Source organism: Akebia trifoliata, chromosome 7 (assembly GCF_017979445.1).
Source record: "Akebia trifoliata isolate Shusen 1 chromosome 7, ASM1797944v1, whole genome shotgun sequence".
Lineage (NCBI taxonomy): Eukaryota > Viridiplantae > Streptophyta > Magnoliopsida > Ranunculales > Lardizabalaceae > Akebia > Akebia trifoliata.
The window spans coordinates 25,126,266-25,147,410 of record NC_141381.1 but is presented as its reverse complement, the minus strand read 5'-3'; the positions used below and the strand labels follow the sequence as shown (position 1 = coordinate 25,147,410).

At 35.2% G+C, this 21,145-nt stretch overlaps 2 protein-coding genes, 1 long non-coding RNA gene and 1 pseudogene across 4 annotated transcripts; 2 read left to right on the top strand and 2 right to left on the bottom strand.

The window, feature by feature from the left end:
* The first annotated feature begins 2,025 nt into the window (after nt 1-2,025).
* Nucleotides 2,026-8,696, top strand: EMB1688 (Minichromosome maintenance (MCM2/3/5) family protein). Its single transcript, XM_086447765.1, has 5 exons — nt 2,026-2,903; nt 5,154-5,372; nt 5,513-5,707; nt 6,886-7,079; nt 8,163-8,696. Exons 1-5 carry the CDS (start codon nt 2,217-2,219, stop codon nt 8,356-8,358), a joined length of 1,491 nt encoding a protein of 496 aa, XP_086303891.1. The 5' UTR covers nt 2,026-2,216; the 3' UTR covers nt 8,359-8,696.
* Nucleotides 8,697-10,030: 1,334 nt separating this feature from the next.
* LOC147398540 (uncharacterized) lies at nt 10,031-11,173 on the bottom strand. The gene is made up of 4 exons (XR_015179932.1): nt 11,035-11,173; nt 10,694-10,827; nt 10,399-10,522; nt 10,031-10,311 (listed from the first exon to the last, which is right to left on the bottom strand). It is a non-coding gene; the product is annotated as an uncharacterized LOC147398540 (long non-coding RNA).
* Nucleotides 10,275-12,516, top strand: LOC147398539 (protein NRT1/ PTR FAMILY 5.4-like). The gene is made up of 4 exons (XM_086447764.1): nt 10,275-10,440; nt 10,635-10,852; nt 11,058-11,575; nt 11,658-12,516. The coding sequence occupies exons 1-4, from the start codon at nt 10,275-10,277 to the stop codon at nt 12,514-12,516; spliced, it is 1,761 nt and encodes a 586-aa protein (XP_086303890.1).
* A 2,569-nt stretch (nt 12,517-15,085) lies between these two features.
* LOC147398538 (signal peptidase complex subunit 1 pseudogene) lies at nt 15,086-16,237 on the bottom strand (annotated as a pseudogene). The gene is made up of 2 exons (XR_015179931.1): nt 16,121-16,237; nt 15,086-15,521 (listed from the first exon to the last, which is right to left on the bottom strand). The product of XR_015179931.1 is annotated as a signal peptidase complex subunit 1 pseudogene (transcript).
* Between the last annotated feature and the right edge of the window lie 4,908 nt (nt 16,238-21,145).

The following is a 21,145-nucleotide window of genomic DNA, read 5'->3' as shown; positions in this document are numbered from 1 at the left end:
TAATGGATTCGTGCAAATTGGGGTATCTACAAATGATTTTCTTTGTTTGAAATCATTTACACAAGTAGTTATGTCAACTTTTAATCAAACTTTCCATGTATTTTAGTTGGAAAAATTTTGAAAAAAAACAAACAAACAAAAATGAGTGGATTTTATAGCGCCGAGGTAGACATTTATTTTTAATTATTGTAGAAGCCAACAATAATTATTGTCAACCTCACCAGTTTTATTTATTGTCTAGCTCACCGATTTTAATTATGAAAAATTACTTGAAGGACCCTTGCAAAAGGGTTTCTTTCTAAATAGTCATTAAGTTTTCCCCGCAGCTTGATAAGATATTTAGTAAACTTTTTATTTCTTACTGGTTCCTCATTATTGGCGAACTCATCGCTTTTTTATTTACTATCATGTTCACACCACTTTTTATTACTGTCGAACTCGACATTGGTAAAAACCATGCATTTTCAATTTTCAAGTTTTTTCGACTAAAATACATGGAAAGACAACTAAAAACTTGAGATAATGATTTGTTTACATGATTTCAACCCAAAAGAACCGTTCTTGCTCGATTTTCATCCAAAAAATTAAGAAAAAGGTGAAAAATCCATAGTTTTTTACATACATTTTTACAATGTTTGAAAAACTCCCTTGAAAAATGGCTTCTTTTTCTTTTTTAAATCCTTTTCGACATAATGTAGTCTCTGAAACTCGATTGAGATGTAAACAATCTAATTTTTAAATGAAAACGATGAATTCGAATGGTGAGCATTCAATCGTGAGAAATGTGGGAGATGAGGTCCATAGATCATTTAGAAAGAAAAAGTTTACCAAATGTCCTGTCAAGCTACTATCAAAAACTCATGGACTATTTAAAAAGAAACCCTTCTTCGAGGGTCCTTTAAGTAATTTTTCGTTTAACTACCGTCGAAGTTGACAATAATTATTGTTGAGTTGAAAAATAATTTAAAAAAAATGTTGACCTCGACAATAAAAATATTGAACTCAAAAATAAAAATTGTCAACATCAACACTGTAGAACCCACCCATTTTCATTTTTTTTTTCAAGTTTTTCCAACTAAAATACATAAAAAGATCAACTTAAAACTTAATATAACGATTTGTGTAGATGATTTCAAACAAAAGAATCATTCTTGATCGATTTTCATCAAAAAGGGAAGCAAAATAATTGAAAATCCTAATTTTTTTTTACACACATCTTCAAAATACTTGATAAAACTAAAAAAAAAACCCCTTGAAAATGACTTCTTCTTCCATCTCGAATCCTTTTCATTGAAATGGAGTCACAAAACTCGATCGAGATGTCGAAAATTCAATTTTTTTGTTTAAAAATGGTGAGTTTAATTGGTTAAGGAGATTTCGACATTTCAATCGTGAGACCTGTCTATAGTGTAGTTCAAGGACTATTTTGAAAGAAAAAAAAAAGATTTACTAAATGAACTATTTTGATAACCATAAAAGTCAACGACTAAATTAAAAGAAAAGTTTGCATCATTGACTTTAACTAATTATCCCAAAATAGAACAAAGAAAATGAGATATAATCAAATAAAAAAAGGTCGTGTTACATTGACATCCTACGACACTATTTGAACATAGAACCATCATTTTTTTTATGGGTATACAACACGTAAGCGCAATGTTGGAGCAAGATAGTATGAAGTTATTTTAACAATTTTCAATAATAGTCATGATGAATGCATGCTTCATAGATCATTTTCTTTGGGATACACAAGGAAAAAGATTTACGGCTCTGTGCCTTTGCCACGTGCATTCATCATTGTTCATTCAATAAATAATGAATTTGAAAAATTGGTGTAGTATTAATAAAAGTTGATGCGACAATAGAAATATTTTTTAATAGTCGTGATGGACTCAAGCTTGTACCTCATATCGCACTTTCTGTTAAACAAACCAGTGGTGCAACATGTTATCATATTTGATTGAGAAATAGTGAAGGACACGTGGCGAATGTAGTGGGATCCTTCTAAATGACACGTAGGCATCTAGACTAGACACAGTGGTGAGTGGTGACCGGTGAGACATTTTCCCGAGATGATTCTGGTTTCTGGAAGTCAGGAACTCTCTCCGCATGGTATAACTGCTACAACAGAAAAGATTATCCACGAAATGTTCTCTCCTAAACCCTAAAAAAACCCTAATAATCCGCCATTAAATTCTGCAACTTGACCTCTATTCATGTCGATTTCCGTCATTTCGATGCTGCGCCATCGAACCACACCTTCGCTCGCAATCTGCAACAATCTCCTCCACCATGTCTCCTCTCGTCTCACAAGACTCAGCTTCGTTTCCATGGCCGCTCGTCAAAACCCTAATATCTACAAAAAAAATCAACTCAACAAAAACCTCCTCAAAGCAAGAGAGTCCGTCAAAAATCTCTCAACTCTCTCTCCATCTCTCTCTCGGGAAGATCGCCCTCTTTTAATGCAAAACCAAGCCATCGGCATGGTTGCAGCTGCGCAGGCCAATTTCATGCGAGTCATAGTCGAATCGGTTGGTTCGTCGAGTGCATCTGAAAACCCTAGAAGTTCTAAAGAAGAGGAGGAATCGAAAGTTGGAGTTGAATTGTTATGTGTGGTTAAAGCTGTGTTGAAGAAAATTAAGAGAAGGGTTTTAGTTGGGGACGAGGTGTTGGTTGGCTCGATCGATTGGGTCGATCGAAGAGGAATGATCGAGAATGTGTTCCAGAGGACTTCTGAGGTAATTGATCCTCCGGTTGCGAATGTTGATCATTTGTTGGTCTTATTCTCGATGGATCAGCCAAAGCTCGAAGCTTTCTCACTTACAAGGTTTTTAGTGGAGGCTGAGTCTACGTCCATTCCGATTACACTTGCTTTAAATAAATCTGAGCTCGTTGACGAAGAGGTTCGATGGCTTGCTATGTTTGGTAATTAATTCAGTTGTTGAACCATATTTTTTTTAGGAGGTCCTTGTTATAGATTGAGCATTGAAATTTATTTAATCATCAAATTATCTCTGCAACTTTTTTGATAGATTTGATGTCACTGTGTATATTAGTTAAATACTCAGAGATTTTAGTTTTGTTTTCTAGGAATTTGATGAGGATGGTAGTTATGAATTGGAAGTTGTTGTGCATGGAAATTGTTCTAGGTTGTGCGTCGGAGGGGCAGACAAAAGGAAAAAAAAAGAAGCAAAATTGAGACTAATTATAGTAGAAAACTTAGAGAAAGAGTTAAGTGAGTTTCCTATGAGATCTTTGGGGATGCGTAGAAAAGGGATGGTGGTCTTTGTTCAAAATAATAGTTAAGATTTTCTCATGGAATGTGAGGGGATTGGAGGAGTGCAAAGAGGGTTGTGATTAAGGCACTGATAAGATATGTTAACTGGCATATTGTGGTTATTCAAGAGTCTAAGTTGGACTCCGTGAATGATGACATTATTGAGGATTTGTGGGATCAAGTGATAAAGGTTGGTTTGTACTTCCGACCTGTGGGATCTTCCAGTCAAATTATATTGATGTAGGATCTAAATTTTGTTAATGTTGCAAACAAGTTGATAAGAGCTTTTTCTATGTTGGTCTTTTGTATGGGGCTTAGGTACTCCTCGTGGATATTCTTAGGAATTTATGGGCCGACTTTGGAGGCTCAATGGGATCAACTTTTTGAGTAGCTAGATGATTTGGTTTCATATTGGGATAGAGCGTGATTCTTTTAATGTGATAAGTTTTGGAGAATTTGTGAATCACAACTTTCTAGTTGACATTCCTTTGGAGGGGAAAGAGATTCACATGGATTAATAATCAGGATGATCCTATCATGTTCATATTGGATAGGTTTTTGGTATTTTGTTCTTGGGAGGAACATTTCAATTCCATTGTGCAATCCATGGTTCCTAATCCCACATCCAATCATGCTTTGTTCGCCCTTTTCGTGGTCTTCAAGTGAATTGCCCCATTCCATTCTGCTTTGAAAATATGTGGCATCATCATGTCAATTTCATCCACTTAATTTTAGAGTGGTGGCAGGGGTTTGAGTTCAGTGAAGTTCGAAGGTTTAAATTCAGGTGGAAACTCAAGGCTGTCAAGGAGAAATCAAATATAGGGAATAAGGAGTCTTTTGGTAGGATTGAGGCGAATTAAAAATCATTTTGGAAAAAATTGAAAATCTGGATAAAAAGGTGGAAGATGATAGATCGTTCCCTGAGGAAAGGATCTTTAGGAACAATATGAAGGTAGATTTTCAACAAGTGTCGGACTTGGAGACAGAAATCTAGTGTGAGATGATTGAATGAGACAAATTTTCATTATATTGCCGACAGTTGTAGAAGGTCCAATCATATCTCGAAGCTTTGCGCTTAAACGGTGAAATTTTAGTATTTTGTTTTCTAATGTAAAGCATTTCAGATTGGATTCAGTTTGTATTGAGCATTGTAGCTCTTGAGTCTGGGCCTTGTTTTGGTTGGTTTCTCGACCATCATTATTCTCATTATCTATATAATAAATTCAACTATTATTCTCCTTAATAAAATTTGTTTATCTATATAAAAAAATATTAACCTTAGGACTCCTATAAACAATCATCTCCCATTTGAAAATGAAATCCTCTAAAAACAGTCTTTGAAATCCTTAAAAACCATTGATCAATGAAACACGATGGCCTTGATGTTGAAAATAATGTTCAGAAGATCATTGTCTTTTTTCCTTCAGAAACCCTGTGATCTCTCTCCATCCAAATTTCCCCACATATAGAAAAAGGAAAGCCCCCTAGAATGCGCCTTCTTGAAGAGAAAGCTGCAATATGCCAGAATTGCACACCTCTAGAACAGAGTTAGGTAATGCACATTTAATGGTTTGATAAGCATGGATGAGTGTTACTAATTCTCAATCACCAAAAAGAAATGCTACATTATAATTTATAACTAACACATTTATTGCGTATTCGCAAATCTTCAATGCATTGACATGTTTAACTGAAATTTCTTAGGAGAGTTTTCTTATCCGGGCAAGTCAATTATTACCTTCTGTACCAAGAACTCAATCAAATGACAACCCAAACCTGGAGTGTGAAATTTGTTTTTACTGATTATGTTGTTACAATTTTCATTCACTCGCTCTCCTTGTTATCCATTTGAAATTCATTATTCTTGATGATGCAGACACGATTGGCATGGAAAATGAAGCTTCATGATTGGGGCTACAAACCACTCTTTTGCAGTGTTGAATCCAAAGATGGATTGGATTCTCTTGAATGCATATTGAAAGAACAAACGACTGTGATCGTGGGTCCAAGTGGGGTTGGAAAGTCCAGTCTGATAAATGCGTTGAGAAGCAATCCACATGTTTCTGATGTTGCAGAAGAGGAAAACTGGTTTGCGGTGGGTTATATTCCTCACACTCTTCTTTATTCCCATCTGTCAACTGTTATTAGTTTATAATTCTATTTATTATTGTTTTTGTTGTCATTGGTCGTGTGTGTGTGATAAGTTGAAACTATGTTTTTATTCACCATTTTCAGATTGAGGGAAGCAAATGGTTAGAAGATCAGCGAGTAGGTGAAGTGTCAATGAAAAGTGGTAGAGGAAAGCATACCACGCGTCATGTCTCATTGCTTCCTCTATCTGGTGAAGGATATCTTGCTGATACTCCAGGGTTTAACCAGCCTAGTCTCTTGAAAGTAACTAAGAAATCTCTTGCACTAATGTTCCCAGAGGTTTGTGCTGCTACACAGTTTATGTTATGACTTATTTAGTTAGAGAGCTGTTCTTGGCACGCCCAACTTTTACTTATTACACCCCAATTAAAAACAAACAAGGCTAAGGATAAGAAGTTCTTTGTTAAGTCCTACTACTATTGCTTGTTACTGATGGGGGATATTTCGTTCGCTCTATCTGTCGTTTGGTCCGATCTTGTTCCTTCTAAGGTGTCTTTTTTTATTTGCTTGCTTCTTTGGGTAGAATTCTCACGTTGGATAATCTGATATATCGAGGGTGGATTACTCCAAACTTTTGCTTTCTTTGTTCTAGGGATGGGGAGTCTGTCAATCACATTCTGATTCATTGTTCTTTTTCCAAAGTTATATGGATGTTTTTCTTATCTCAGTTCCAGATGGAATGGGTTTTTCCTCTATCTTTCTTTGAGTTTCTGGAGGGGTGGAGTTTCAATATCTTTTTCTCTAGAAAGAGACTTCTTTGGGCTATCCTTCCGTTTGCTATCACTTGGGACCTTTGGAGAGAGCGCAACAATAGAGTTTTCCAAGGCAAGGAGAGCTTGTCTTATACAGTGATCTTAGAGATTTTGAGATTACTCTTTCTTTGGTCCAAGTTGAAGAAAGATTTTGAGGGAGTTAACTTCAAAGATTTTGTTTTTAATTGGGATATCATTTGTGGCGCTTAGCCCCCTGTTGGATTTGTGTTTTTGCTTTCTTTTTTCTTCGCTTTGTTGTTTCTCCTTTATTGTTGTTTGGGGGCTATCTCAGCCTCCCTATCTTCTTTTCATTAATACAAGTTATATTTATCAAAAAAAAAAAAAAATAAGTGAATGGTTGTAAATAAGTAAAAGTTGGGTTCCAATAGATGCTCTCTCGTTTTTTTATTTTGCTAGATTTCTTTTTTTTGGGGTTTAGGATTTTATATGGGCCTAATCATAATTATAAACAACTACTGAAAGTAATGTTTGAGATTATAATCTGAACCAAACCGTCATAATGTTTGAGGAGTGTGTGTTAATCTTTAATTGGGTTGTGATAAATAATTTAAGAAATTGGGGTGTAATAAGCAAAAGTTGGGTTGCCAATAGCAGCTCTCTTACTTTATTGCCTCAAGTTCTGCTCTTTACTGTGGTGCTTTCTATCCTTGAACTGATGATGGTCCTTTCTTTTTCATCTTTCAGATTAGGAAAATGCTCAGTGTTAGCCAGCCTACAAAATGCTCATTCAATGATTGCTTACATCTTGGCGAACCAGGGTGTGTGGTGAAGGGAGACTGGGAAAGATATCCATACTATCTTCAACTGCTTGATGAGATCAAAATTAGAGAAGAATTTCAATTAAGAACGCTGGGAACAAAAAGAGAAAGTGATGTAAGGTACGTTTCAAGTAAGCATGGAAGTATACCATAAACTTCAATTTTCAAGTTTCATAGAAGGTGCCAGCTTTCCAAGTTGGTAATGTCTGTGTGTTGATACCATGACTTGGGTTCAAAACTCGCCTTAATCTATAAATTAGAAACCTCTAGCCTGCTTGCCTATCAAAAAAAAAAAAAAACACTTTCATAGATTGGTGTTGGAAATCTCTAGTTGATCTAAATCTCAGGTATACCCGATCCTGTATAAGAAAAATGTTCTCTTTATTGATTCACTTTCTTAATGTTTAAGGACTTTGGTTGTTTAGAAGTAACTTTAGTTGTTGGATAGACCCTTAGGCTCTGTATGCAAGTTTAGGATTTTTTTCCCATGAAATATTTTTTTCCAGAACCGTAGAAATTTCTGTTTAAGGAAAAGTTTTCATTCACGGCTTTAAATTGGGAGTCCGACTAGCCTTTCTAAGTTAGTAACATTTCAACTCTTGCTAAGGGTCGTTGACCTCACCTTGTGGCATCCAAAAACATGATCTGATGCCAACAGGGTTGTAGAGGACAAAATTCTATGAACTTTGGGAAAAAGAGAGGTTATTTTTCACTGTGGAATTTTAATTTTAAATTTGGGAATTCCGTGGAAGTTCGGTAGCTGTCCATTTTCAAAACCGTGGATGGAGCCCCCCAAAAAAAAATTTAATTTTTTTTTAACCAAGTTTTTCCATGTAATCTAGAGGGCTGTGGTGTTGGATTGGCAATGTGGTTATCCAGTTTAGAAAGAAGAAATAAACAACCCTTGGTAAGACTTAAAATCGTACTAAGGAAAGTGTTTTTCTCAATTTGGACTGTTACATCCACCCTATTTTACCAAAACCCTAGCGCTGTGATCCTTCAATAATAGTCCATAAAGTTTTGCTGCTTTGTGGTATTTTATATTGTCTATGGATGCCAGCACTGTGGATTGAAAATATGAAGTTTGATTATTTGAACAGAGGTTGACCTTTTGCATGGACTGACTGAAGTACTACTTTAGCCATAATTATCATATTATAGAGAATATGAAATTGTATCTCTCAGGTATATAGGATTTTGCAGGTTCAAGGTGGGAGATATGGGTGTCAAGCAAGCAGAGCCGCGCCTTGAGCTAAAGAAGCACAGGAGGCAATCTCGAAAGAGTATCAACCAATCTTTTCTAGACGAACTTGATGATGATGATGATGACAGTTTAACGGATGTTAAAGAAGTACCGTTTGAGGCTAATGCAAAGGCTGTGGGTTATGAAAACCAGTAGAAAGTACCATGGGTGCCACATACCCCACCACCGTACACTGTAAATTGTTGTAAGTTTCTAGACCCCTTTTTTGTACTAATTCCTGTCACAGAGGTTACATGATGTATCCAGCACACCACCAGTACATATATCTGTTAGTAATCAAGTGGATGGATACCTCTTTAGCTTTTCTCCTATGGTGGTGACACAAGATAAAATGACTGGTGACCTCTATGCGAATAATCCCATTTCCGTATTTGTATCCACCAAAACATTAGTTAGTTAGTGATGAAGTGGGTACCACAACGCTGTAGTACTGTATTTCTAGTATAATGGTAAAATCGCAGTGCTTCAAACTACATGGCTTTCAGAGTTTCTACTGCACATTTACTTTTTTCTTTTAGGTTATCTATTTGATCTGTTCTCTCTACTTCTTACAGTCCATAATTTGTCAAGATGTGCGATCTCATCATTCACCAAGAGTTTTCTTGACATGTAAAAGCTTTTATGGGATAGATGTCTCAAAATAAATTAAAATTACCATTAATTATTTATTAATTTATTGGTAAAACAAGTAGTGATGGCTCTTTCTTTCTTTCTTTCTCAAGGAAGACGAGGATATTGCCATCATCATCATCATCTTTTTCAATGAGAGAGTTATCTTTAATATTCCCGGAAATGTTTTTAAGTTCCTTTTAACTTCTAAGGGGTTGTGTGACATACAATACATCATGAGTGGCTTTGCATCAAATTCGGACTCACTAAGTCCATAAACTTCGGGCTTTATTCGAGTTTTATATATATATATAGGTAGGCCCTACCATCCGAGAATCAAAAATTAGACATGTACATCTGGAGGTCGAGGTGGAGATAATAATAGCTGAACACGTGTAGGTAGTAAGCAAGCAGTAAAACAATAATCCAGCGTAGAAAAAAAATATATTTTTATATTTTGCTCTACAAAAAAATATTTTTATATTTATATTCAACTTGATCGTGTTTTTTTATTTAACTCAGTTCATTTCGAGATGAGTTGATGATTTTCGAGTTGACTGAAAGAGCTGGTTCCATTTGAGTTTTTGGGCCGATTCAATCAATCGAATCAACTTAGTGAGTTTTAAAACTCTCGTTGGGCACACATTGGACCATCTAGATTCTATAGTTGTGAACCACGAACCCAATTTCAAACCTGCTAACTGAGTTACATAAGTCTGGATTTATGATTGCTCATCAAACAAAATGAAAATTGTAAAAAAATTGACTTGCTAACTGAGTTACATAACTCTCGATTGATCTTGATCTTGATCTTGACGGGTATGATTGCTCATCAAACAAAATGAAAATTGTAAAAAAATTGACTTGTTTTGATATGATGCCCATTAGCTGAGTGTTGTGAAGAGAGCGTCATAGTTCATAGTTTTAAACTCTTTTGACTGCATTGGATTTCATAGCGACTCAGCCCAAAAACCTGATGGGCTAAACTCAGTCTAAACTTAACCCAATTATTCAACTGTGTATAATATTAAACTTAATTTTATTCATTTAAAAATTAATACATTTTTATTTCACTAATTCGACCCGAGTCTTCCAGTTATGTTGAGCATTTGAATTTTAAAACAAAAAAATGCGTCCTCAGTCCTCTCTTCATGACCTTTGTTGCTTAAGAGAGCAAGGAATAAAGCATAGTAAAATAGATTTGATGCTCTAACTTTTAATTATTTTCTGCAAAGGGAAGAAAGAATCCTGTCTGAACAAACCCTTTGATCCATGGATCTTTTTTCTTCTTTGTGTTTGCTTCAATTACCATAATGGAATAATCCTTAAGAGAGCTACTTTCAACAAGGTGTCTCACTCATTCTACATCCAGCAATTCCTCTGGAAAAGCTTGATCTGCTGCCTGTTGCCTGTTGAGCTTTCTTCAACAACAATGCCTTCAAATGACCCAACTACATTCCTTCTGTCCTTGCTTGCAACCTTTCACAAAGACAGCAACTCATCAAAATCATTTGACATCAATGTGGACAAGATGTTTCATCGGAATCAGGAAAATGCATTGCTTACAACATTTGTTCCGAGGCTGGAAAGCCGCCTCCTTCGTCCTAGGTAATTTTAAGGGAGTCTCAACTATCTGAGGATCTATCATTGCTCCATCTAAGAGAGTTGGTTGGGTTACTGATTCGACTTGCTGCACCATTATAAGATTAAACAGTTAGATGCTGCACCAAAAACGATCATTCAAAACTTAATGTCAATAGCCTGATTTCTTAAGCTATATATGATTTTGCTTTCCATGGCAGGTGTAGTTTTCAGCCAAAGCCTAGCCCACATCGTGGCCGTAGCCAACTTGATGCCATACCTTATGGACGTCCTTGAAGAGAAGCTCCCGAAAGCTGCAGCAACAGCGAATATACGAACAGGCATCACAGCTATAATGGCAATTTTTGATTCCTTCCTTTCCCATGCTTATGTTGGGCGCTACCGGATGATACTCTACTCCACCATCATTTATATAATTGTAAGTTTTCCATCTAAGAAAACTACTCTGAAAAGATTCATTCTCAATTTCGGGTTGAGCTCATAACTCATTTGGTTAGCATCCGCATTGAAACCAAGAGCACATGAGTTCAATCTGAACATATCTACCTAAAATAAAATCAATCTAACTTTCAGATAAACTAATAAAGTTTGTTCCCTCACATATGGATCCATCTGCACAAAAGGGCTTGTCCCTTTTAACATTTTCAGCCTCCATGCTTTCAAAAACCACAAGTGCATACAGTAGTTCGGAGAGAATCAACGTGTTTCGCATTGCCTTGTTACTGATTGCATTTGGCAAAGCTGGTCACTCACCCATGTTAAAAGCCTTTGGAGCTGATCAACTGAAGTCCAGCCAAGAAGGCGAAAATGGTAGAGATACGAAGCGGGTGAAATTTTGGTGGTGCACGGGTGTGAACTTGGGTGCATCTGCTGGCATCATCATACTTGGCGTAATTGAAAGCAAACAACATTGGGTAATTGGCTATGGTGTCTTGGCACTAACCATGTTGATCGCATTTTATTTGTTCATTTCTGGCAACCCATTCTACAGACATGTTGAACCACATGGGAGTGTACTCACACGTGCCATGCGTGTTATCGTGGCTGCTTTGTTGAATAGACATCTTGATTTACCTCCTAATGCTAGTCAGCTCTACCATGGAATCAACAACCACTTATTACTTCACACGGATGGCTTAAGGTGACAAGACCCATATCAATGTATGCGTGTGTGTCTGTTTCTGTAAACCTCAAGAATACTTAGAAATTAGAATGCATTGCAGGTTCTTGGACAAAGCTGCCATCATAGAGTTGCCGTCTCCTGATCACGAGGAACAAGAAAATAAATGGAGGCTTTGCACAGTGACCGAAGTAGAAGAAACTAAGCTTCTACTACGGATGTTTCCCATCTGGATAGCCTTCCTCATTTATGGCTTAGTGAAGTCTTTGGGGAACACTTTTTTTCTTCAGCAAGGAAGCAATATGAACCGTGAACTCCGCCACGGAAAGGTTCCCCTACCATTACTCTTAATATTTACCAAATATGTAAGCGGACAAATCCGTTGGCTTAATAACAAATTGTCAAAGATATTTCCAGAATTAAAAGAAGTTGTAACTCCAACTAGGAGAGTGGGGATTGGAATGCTCTTCTGTGTGCTTTGTTGTAGTGTTGCCGCATTGGTGGAAGCTAAAAGGCTGGGTGTTGTTAAGCAACATAGTTTACTTGACAGGCATAAAGACACACTCCCCATCAGTGTCTTCTGGTTAACTCCCCAGTTTATGTTGTTGGGGGCTATGGATGGATTTGCTTATCCTGGCATCAAGGATTTCTTTTATGACCAAGTTCCAAAGTCGATGTACAACTTTGGACCCTCTTTCACTGCAAGTGTGATTGGTGTGGGAAGCCTACTCGGTGTAATTGTCATTGTTGCATTGGATAAGGCTAGCAAACTGGGAGGGCGAACAAGTTGGTTTGCAGGGACCATTAACAGGAGCCGTCTAGATTATTTCTATTGGACACTGGCAATACTGACATGTATCAACCTTGTTTTTTACGGATTTGTCGCAACTAAGTACAAATATAAGAAAACAGATGCAGAAGATGAACCTGATGCTGACATTGCTGATGGTTTGACTTTTTGAGAACAACGTAACTAAACCAAATGGTTCCCGTTGCATGGATGCAACCAAGCTACTCCTATTGTTATAGCATTCTTTTCTTTTTTAAGATCTAGAAGATGTGGAAATGAATTCCTCTCTCTCTTGATAGAAAATATTTAATGCTATGGAAATAAAATAGTAGGGTATCAACTTTCTTTTTCTTTTCCAATGTCTTTGTCCCACTTCAACTTCGTCCCTCTTGCCTTCTCCTGTCTGAGAAGTGTTAAACAAAAAAAAAATTGGCAAATCGAAATGAATATTCTTCTTTCTCCTTCTTGTCTTCTTTATTGATTACAGGGGCCCTCTCTTGTCAATGGACCCAAGAGTAAAAGCACAACGAAATGCCAAAACTTCCAGGACTATCAACCTCTCTCTCTCTCTCTCTCTCTCTCTCTCTCTCTCTCTCTCTCTATATATATATATATATATATATATATATATATATATATATATATATATATTTCTACCATCATTAAAGCCCTCATCCGCAATGAATCGCATTCCTCCATTCAATTCCAACTAAAGACTCATCATCTATTAATTCAAGTGTCTTTAAATTTCCCTCCCAAAGAAAATCTTTATATATATATAAGAGGACAAGGAGTCCTCAAAGAGCGAAAACATAAAATGATTACTCCCTAATTACATTTTCCCAACTAAACAGAAAATCTTCAAAAAAACAAACCCCTAAACTCCTTAAACTGCTTACACCAAAAGAATAGCAAACTCATGATACTAAAAATAAGCTCTTGCAAAGTGCTCTCTTTCCCATCGAACGTGTGCATGTTCCTCTCTTTCCACAACCCTAACAAATTGCAAAGGGAGTTAAATTCTAAAGAATCTTCAACCTGCTAGAAAGGAAGAAGACTTCCAACCGAAAAGGAAAGGGACAATCGAACAGGGAAAACACCAAGTAACCTTAAACAAGGAAAGAAAATGAGACCAAACAACAAAAGCCAACACGCAATGAATAAGAACATGATCCACAAACTCACCACTTGCTTTTAGTCTGTGGATCACGTGGATACTTGGTATTTTCCACAGATTCAGCCACCTCACAATGAATAAGGTTCCTTCAAGCGTAAGCGTAAGGGTACCAACAAAAGCCACCTCACAAGCCAAAGTAATCAACCAAGATGAGATCCTTACACTTGAAAAGATCAACCGTTGGAAGTTTGTTCAAAGCCGCCAACCACATGAAAAAAAAAAAAAAAACTTTTGAAGGAACCTTAGAAGCCCAAATAGACGAAGAAGGAAAACACGCCTCTTGATTACCTTCAATCTTTAATAATGATGAGATTACATTATCATCGATTAGGTATCAAACGTAATTAGCTTAGCCATTTTTCTTAATAACAAAGATTGATACAGATTTTTAGTATCTCACCTATCTCCCAAAGAAGATTACCTGAAAGAGGTCCCCGTTTTGTCAAGTTTCCTAGAGAGAATACATGCTCTTAGTTAAATAAAGATAAAACAGAATTCCTGTTTCATACATAGCAAACGTCCAAATTTAAAAATTAAAATGACAGGAATCACTTTAAAAGCTGTCAGACAAGCCTCCCATATATCTTGGTTGAGCCATAACTTATAATTATATGATTGTCTGCTTAAACTTTCAACCAAAAATATGTCTATCTTACACAACAAATGCCTGTACAAAGGTAATGGTTTTAAAGTCCTTGCAAGTAATTGAAAATGTTAGCCATACGATTACTCCAAAATACCAAAGGTACCTTTGATTAGGTCATCTGTGACAAATACTACCATGTAAGCTTAAATGAAATGTTGTTCGACACTCAAATTAGTATATCAATTTATAAAACATGGAATTTTTTTTCATCACATGCAAATCAATAGCCAACTTTGTTTTTTACAAATATGAAACACCATGCCAAAACCACACCGCTTTACAAAGACTCTAAAGTACACATCCACTCCCATCTCCCAATGAAGTCCTCAAACATAACACCCCCCACCCACGGAACTCCCTGAACAATTTACAGCAGGAAAATAAAAAAATAATAATTGATATGATGACCTTATAATTTGCAACCTCTTTATCTTCAAATATACATCTGTTCCTTTCCTTCCAAATTCCCCAGCACAGTGATAGGTTTACCATATAAGACTCACTATCAGAAAGGTGCCTAATTCACCTAATTCAAGATAATCTTCTCTATAAAAGCTAAAGAAAACAGTTGCAAATAACTCCTTAAGCAGAAGACTCTAGTTCAACTAGCATAAATTGGTTTTCCATAAGTATACGCATAATGGTTTTAACCATGGAGATATGGGTTTGAAAATGCACCATGATCAACATAAAAAACTGACATAATTTGGCCTTGCCATTGCCACATCTATACAAAGTTCACCACAAACTTAATTTAATGGACAGTATAAACTACAAATAACAAAAACTCAACAAACAGATTCAGTAAACTTTCAATGAGAAGAAATTTCAACAAACAACAAAAATAACAGCATAGCACTAAGAACTGATCATTGAAGAAAAGAAAAAAATGCGAGCAACAACAGACACATATCAAGGTAAAGAAAATTTTCCAATCTTCAGTTCTTATTTAAATATCAAGTGTAAAGTTTCTCAGCTTTGAAGCTAGAGAAGAACACAAACTAAACACCTTTCCATCTAGCAATATAACCAAATTATAAAAATTCTAGCAAAAGCTATGATTTTTTTTCTTTAACTTTTAGTGAGATTTTGAGGGCTTCTTCTTAGCATCTGTGGGCCGTGTTTTCGAATGGAGCTCGGCTTCAATCGGATCCAACCACTTTAGTGGATGGAGATTGAAAAAAGGCCAATTTGGAACAGTGATCAATGTGGCAAGAACAGCACCTGCAGCATAAATGAGGAGCATCGTCTGAAACGAACCCATGGAGTAACCGGTGATGAAAGCCGCAATGGCGAAGATGACGAGCATGATTTGCATCAGCTCCTCTGAGAGTTTCTGCCCTTGCCAATCCATCTAAAAATTTAGGATAAATAGATCAATTTCACAGCAGATAAACCCTAGATTATCGATCTAAGATTCAAATGAGGATAAAAAACAAAACGAAATCTCCAATGATTTTAGAAATTCTCTAAAAATGATCGATTACGGATAAATTTGATTATAAAAAAAACAACAAAAAATTCCGAATCATAAATGCATTATGCCTAGAAACGCCCAAATTAATAAACTAAGCGGGAAAAAAAAAATCTCAAAGCAGATGATTGCTCATAGAAACAACAACGACTGATCAGACTATTCTATTCATCGAATCGCTCTAAGATCCAAATGAAGAGAGTAAAAGAAAAAAACGAAATCTCAATTTTAGAAATCCTCTACAGTGATCGATTACGGAGAAATTTGGCTTGGAAAAAAAAAATCCGAATTTTGGATGCATTTAACCTAGAAACCCTCAATTAATAATCTAAACAAAAAACAAACAGATCGAAATGAAGTGTTCTCCAAGCAGAAGACTGGTTAGAAATACAGCGACTGATCAGATTATTTGACTCATCGAAATTTGGAAGTTCGGACAAAACCCTAATTTCTGAAGTAAATTTGTTTGGAGAGCTTACCGAGATTCTGGAAATGCGCACAGTATCGCCAAAGCAGGAGAAGAATGCCGAAACCAAAAGAGCGACTTTGGACTTTGGACTTTGGACTTTGGACACCCCCGGGATTTTGGTGAATATTTGAGATACCCCTTTTATTTTCAAATTTAAAATTTTAGCCCCTTAGATCCAAAGTTTGATGTCCTCCTCCCCCTCTAAAAAAATGGATTGTGGCACACCCCGCTAAACCCAATAGAATTCAATATCATTCTCTTTGCACATTAGATCTGATTACAAAAACATGATCAAATTAATGACAGAATAAATAAAGAAAAATTATTAAATCTATTAATTCAAAATAAAAAATGAAGATTAATTTGAGTGAAATTCTAGTAAAGAGCCCTTTTATTAAAGAGATCTACTAGTTGTTGATCACTAAGTATGATTGTAGTGCATCACTTAAAAAATCATCTTAGTACTCTATTGATAAGATCATTGTTGATTGGTTCATTAGGTCACTCGGGTATGTAGCTGGTCATTCTAGAAACAACCTGATTTGTGAAGGTAAGCAAAGATAATTCATTTCTTGGTTTGCTTAGTTTCATTTGCTGGATTCACTTGTGAATACATATAATTTAACAGTGCTGATATACTAATTAGAAAGTCTTCATTCGATCAATACTTGAATAACGTATAGACACGGAATCATAGATATGTTTCTTTAGGATACACAAATACACATCTTTTATGGGGATTTGCATTTTTGTATCCCAAGAAAACAGATCTATGATTTCATGTCCGTAACACGTCAACCGAGTATTGACTGCGTGAAGACTTTCTAGCTAAAAAATCATTATTCCTAATTTAAGCATATAAGTTACAAGTACAACTATAATATATATATAAATAAGAGTTAAATATATATATAATAATAAAAAATCATGCTGGAGTGACTTTAGTCAGGGATACTTTGTCGTGATAGTGCGCACATGTCCGTAGATGCATTTTACTTGTATCTCGAAGAAAATGCATCTATAGGCATGCACGTTACCATGTCAATATGTCTCACATGTGCCCCCTACTGAGGTCACTCCAACATTAATAAAATAAAAAAAAAAAAATTTAAATCTAGATTTACTTCTATTTTATGAGTATACACACATAAAGAAGTAAGATTAAGAGACATTACAAAGATCTTTTTTTTGAACTTAGTGAAAAAATTCAACAAAGTAAAATGATTGGATAAGCAGATTGGTTAATCCAAGTTTGTTGATTCCACGAATTCAATACAAATCATGTTTCAGTCCAATGGGAACGAATTTAATAACATAGGGTGAGATTGCATTTGAAAAAGAGTTGCGCTCCTTTAAACTCAAATTAGTCTCATATTACTCTACCTCGTATAGAAGTTGTATTCTTATTCTTTTTCGTTCCTTGAGATTGGTATGAGAGAGAGAGAGAGAGAGAGAGATTACAAAGGTTAAAAAAGGGAGTTTTTTTAGGGTAAATTACCATCTCGTGTGCTGCATACATGATTTCAAAACTCATTCGAGATTGGGATGTATCATTTGAGTTGTCTCGATATCAGGCATGGACAAGATGGATGGACAGGTCAATTTTTTGGATAAGATTTATAATCTCAGGTACATTTTATTTTTTTTTTATTTTTTTTTTATTTTTTTTTTTATTTTTTTTTATAGAATGAGACATCTCAAACGTATCGAAAAACTTGTCCGAGATGACTCGGTATTTGGCATGGACGAGATGAGACACAAAACTGAGTTTTAAAACCATGGTTGCATATTACGAAATTTCAACTTTGATACACTGTTCAATGTCTAGTTCAACATTTTTATTGTCGAACCCACCATTTAGTTTTGAGTTCACCACTTTGTATTGTTTAATTCAACATCTAATTAATTAGTGTTGAGTTTACCACTTTTTATTGTCTATTTCAACATTTAATTATTGTTGAGTGCGTCAATATTTTCATAAATTAAAAAAAAAGTCGAACTTAACAGTAATTAAATGTTGAACTAAACAATAAAAAGTGAGAACTTGACACTAAGTGGTGAGTTATACACTAAAAATGTTGAAATAGACAATAAAAAGTGTTGAACTCGACACTGTAAATGTGATCGAGATTTTTTTTTTTTTTTGCATTTTTTTGTCAATTCAGTACTCTGGGTAAATTTACTCGAAATACCCAAAATGCATAAATCATAGATGCAAATAATAAAAAAAATTAGAATCTCAACTTTGTTCTTCATTTTTTTTATAGCCCATCGAAATAAATCAAAAAAATACTTCTAAGTGTTCAAAATTATGAGTATCATTCTCCATTTGTTATTAATGATAAAAAAAATTATCATAAATAATAGCAATTGCCATTGAAAAACCTAATTATGTGAAGAAGATGAAAAAATGATAGTTTGGATATTTCAAAGACATTACGAACATGAGATGAAGTGCAAGGACTATTAAGAAATAAAATTTTACTAAATGAACTATTAAGAGCGATCCAAAACTTAGGGACTATTTAGAGAAAAGTCCCTCCTTCAGGTCCTTTTAGTAATTTTTTGTATTTTGTTCCATTTCATCCTTGGAAGTTGAAAACCATTGTTTTAATGGACCCTGAATTACTTCTTTTAGGGTTTTAATTGCCCAAATTACAGCTTCATAGCTCTATTTTACAATTTTTTCCATGTTTTAACATATTGCTCCATGACACTTCAATTTGTAGGAATTCCAAAAAAAAAATTCCAATGCGAAGAACTATAAAATTAGATTTTTTTAATTAATATTATTTTTTTAACATGATATTTCTGAGTCTAGCAGACTGACCATGGTCCATTGGATTTTGCCTAATCCATGGGACAATCTTATTAATTAGAAATAATTCCTGAGCGTTATGTCCCATCGAATACCCTATCACATAACACTATTTAAGTAGCCACATTATTGTGGAAGGGGCATATAATCAAGATCTGGGGAGCATACCTAGTCCCTCCTTACAATCTCTCAGCTAACCCCCGATGGGTTAGGAAAAAAAAAACTAGACTTAGTTTCAACTTCAAGCCAATTCACTTGTGTCCTTTAGGGTCGAGTTTCTAGGTTTAGGCATTGTTGTGATTTGTGACTATTTATTTGATAAAATCTTTTTATGTTTTTTATTTTTTATTTTTATTTTTGCAAATTTAATGTCTTTAAATCTATTAAAAACTAAAGTTCTTGCAATGCAGATATTTCAATGCATTTATCTTCTACGCGAAATCTCACTATTTATGTTTCTTACTTCGCACCTTTTCCATGTTCAACATTTTTAATTCTTAGGTGCCTCACTTGAGGACGGGGGATATCTTTTCTAACTAAAATTTGTTTGCTTTTAAGATGCCTAATTTGACAAAAATGCCAATGCGGAGGTAGGAAAGATTCTTTGGAAATTGTGTATCCCCTTCCCCTTCTCTTTGATAGCATATGACTTGAATGGTTGTTTTTCGTATCATTTGTATTTTTATATGATGTATCCTTTGTTGTAAGGATGGCAATTTTGCCACACCCCTATAAGATCTGGTTTTCACTATTTTAAATAATTTTGGGATGGTTTCAATATTGAAGATGAAAAATTGAGTCGATTTTGAGGCGGGGATGATTTTTTCTCCCGTCCTGAATATATTAGAGTTATTATCAGGAACTGCCACTTAACCCAGTAGGGGTGGGATGGGGTTGGGAAAAACTATTAGGGACTGGGATGGGTCAAAAAATTAGACCCGAGTCAGGGTCGAGGTAATCAATTATAATCGAGGCTGGAGAAGGGTATTGCATCCTTGGGTCTTAGTTTCCAATATTTTTGTCATAGGCGTTTTATTTCAAACCAGTGGGTGTGACTAAAGGAGGAGATCTGAATAATGAAAAATCAATTGATTATGTAGCCTAAAAATAAAATAAAAAGACCAATTGATGTAAGGATTTGCAAACACTTTTTTCTTCGAAAACAAAATCATCTTTTTAGTTACACATGAATACCACCCGAGTAGTGGAGTACTGGTTCAACTATCTGGGTAGGGCCGTGAGTTGTGACATCAAGTTTACCCACCCATGACTTTACCCGATATGCCTATTTGTAGCGGCAAGGCGTATCTGCAAGAGGGTGGGGACACCCCCTCATATCAAAAAATAAAGTTACATATGGATCAAAATGAGTTCAATATCGAATAATCAAATATAAGTGTCTTTTTGACATCATCAAATATGATATAATCTAGGAATAGGATGCGTTGCCCGAGCTTCTTGGGTAAGTGAAACATCGATAGGTGCCACATACAAAGACTTAAATAAAATTTAATTATTTTAATCATAACTTATTGCATGATGGTTATACTCTCTTTTTTTTTTTAATGGCTAAGAGATCAAGTTTAGGTCCTTGGAAAACTTTTCAAGCTGGCTAACGCGGTAAGAATCAACAATTAACAATTATACGATCAAAAGCTTGTCAATTGCTATTAAAGAAAAATACAAAGTCTAGGTATCTTATACAGTATGATGGGTACAAGATATGTCTACAAGGCGGTAAAGTTTTCTATTTTCATAAAATTATTAACTAAAGATCACATATGAAGTTTAGAGACTCTTTTTCTTCTTCTTCTTCTTCTGAGCAAATATTGGGAGTTTTAGGAATACCATCATCATTGCCAAAGAATGGTGTTAGAGGTATGGGAGTGTCCAATATTTCAAAAATAATTAGTGGGTATACCGTCTACCACATCTTGGATTCAAAACTATGTTGATTAAAGTCTGCGAGTGTTGATACCACGACCTGAATTCAAAACTTACTTTCACCAACTAATTACTAACTACTATTCTCACTTTCCCAACAAAAATAAAATATATACTTTCTGAGACACTTTTCACAAGGTGTATTGTACACAATAATGCCTTCAGGTACCTTATCAATTTTATTAATAATTGTTGAACTCTTGTTTCTTAACATCAATGTTCTTTATTTATTTTTCTTTTTTTAAACACAGCACAACACTTCATCAACTACCT

Coding starts and splice junctions, on each gene's coding strand:
- EMB1688 (XM_086447765.1), top strand. CDS start 2,217: ATGTCGATTTCCGTCATTTCGATGCTGCGCCATCGAACCACACCTTCG. Junction 5,373..5,512: donor AAGAGGAAAACTGGTTTGCG/GTGGGTTATATT, acceptor CACCATTTTCAG/ATTGAGGGAAGCAAATGGTT. Junction 5,708..6,885: donor TTGCACTAATGTTCCCAGAG/GTTTGTGCTGCT, acceptor TTCATCTTTCAG/ATTAGGAAAATGCTCAGTGT.
- LOC147398539 (XM_086447764.1), top strand. CDS start 10,275: ATGACCCAACTACATTCCTTCTGTCCTTGCTTGCAACCTTTCACAAAG. Junction 10,441..10,634: donor AGCCGCCTCCTTCGTCCTAG/GTAATTTTAAGG, acceptor TTTCCATGGCAG/GTGTAGTTTTCAGCCAAAGC. Junction 11,576..11,657: donor CTTCACACGGATGGCTTAAG/GTGACAAGACCC, acceptor AATGCATTGCAG/GTTCTTGGACAAAGCTGCCA.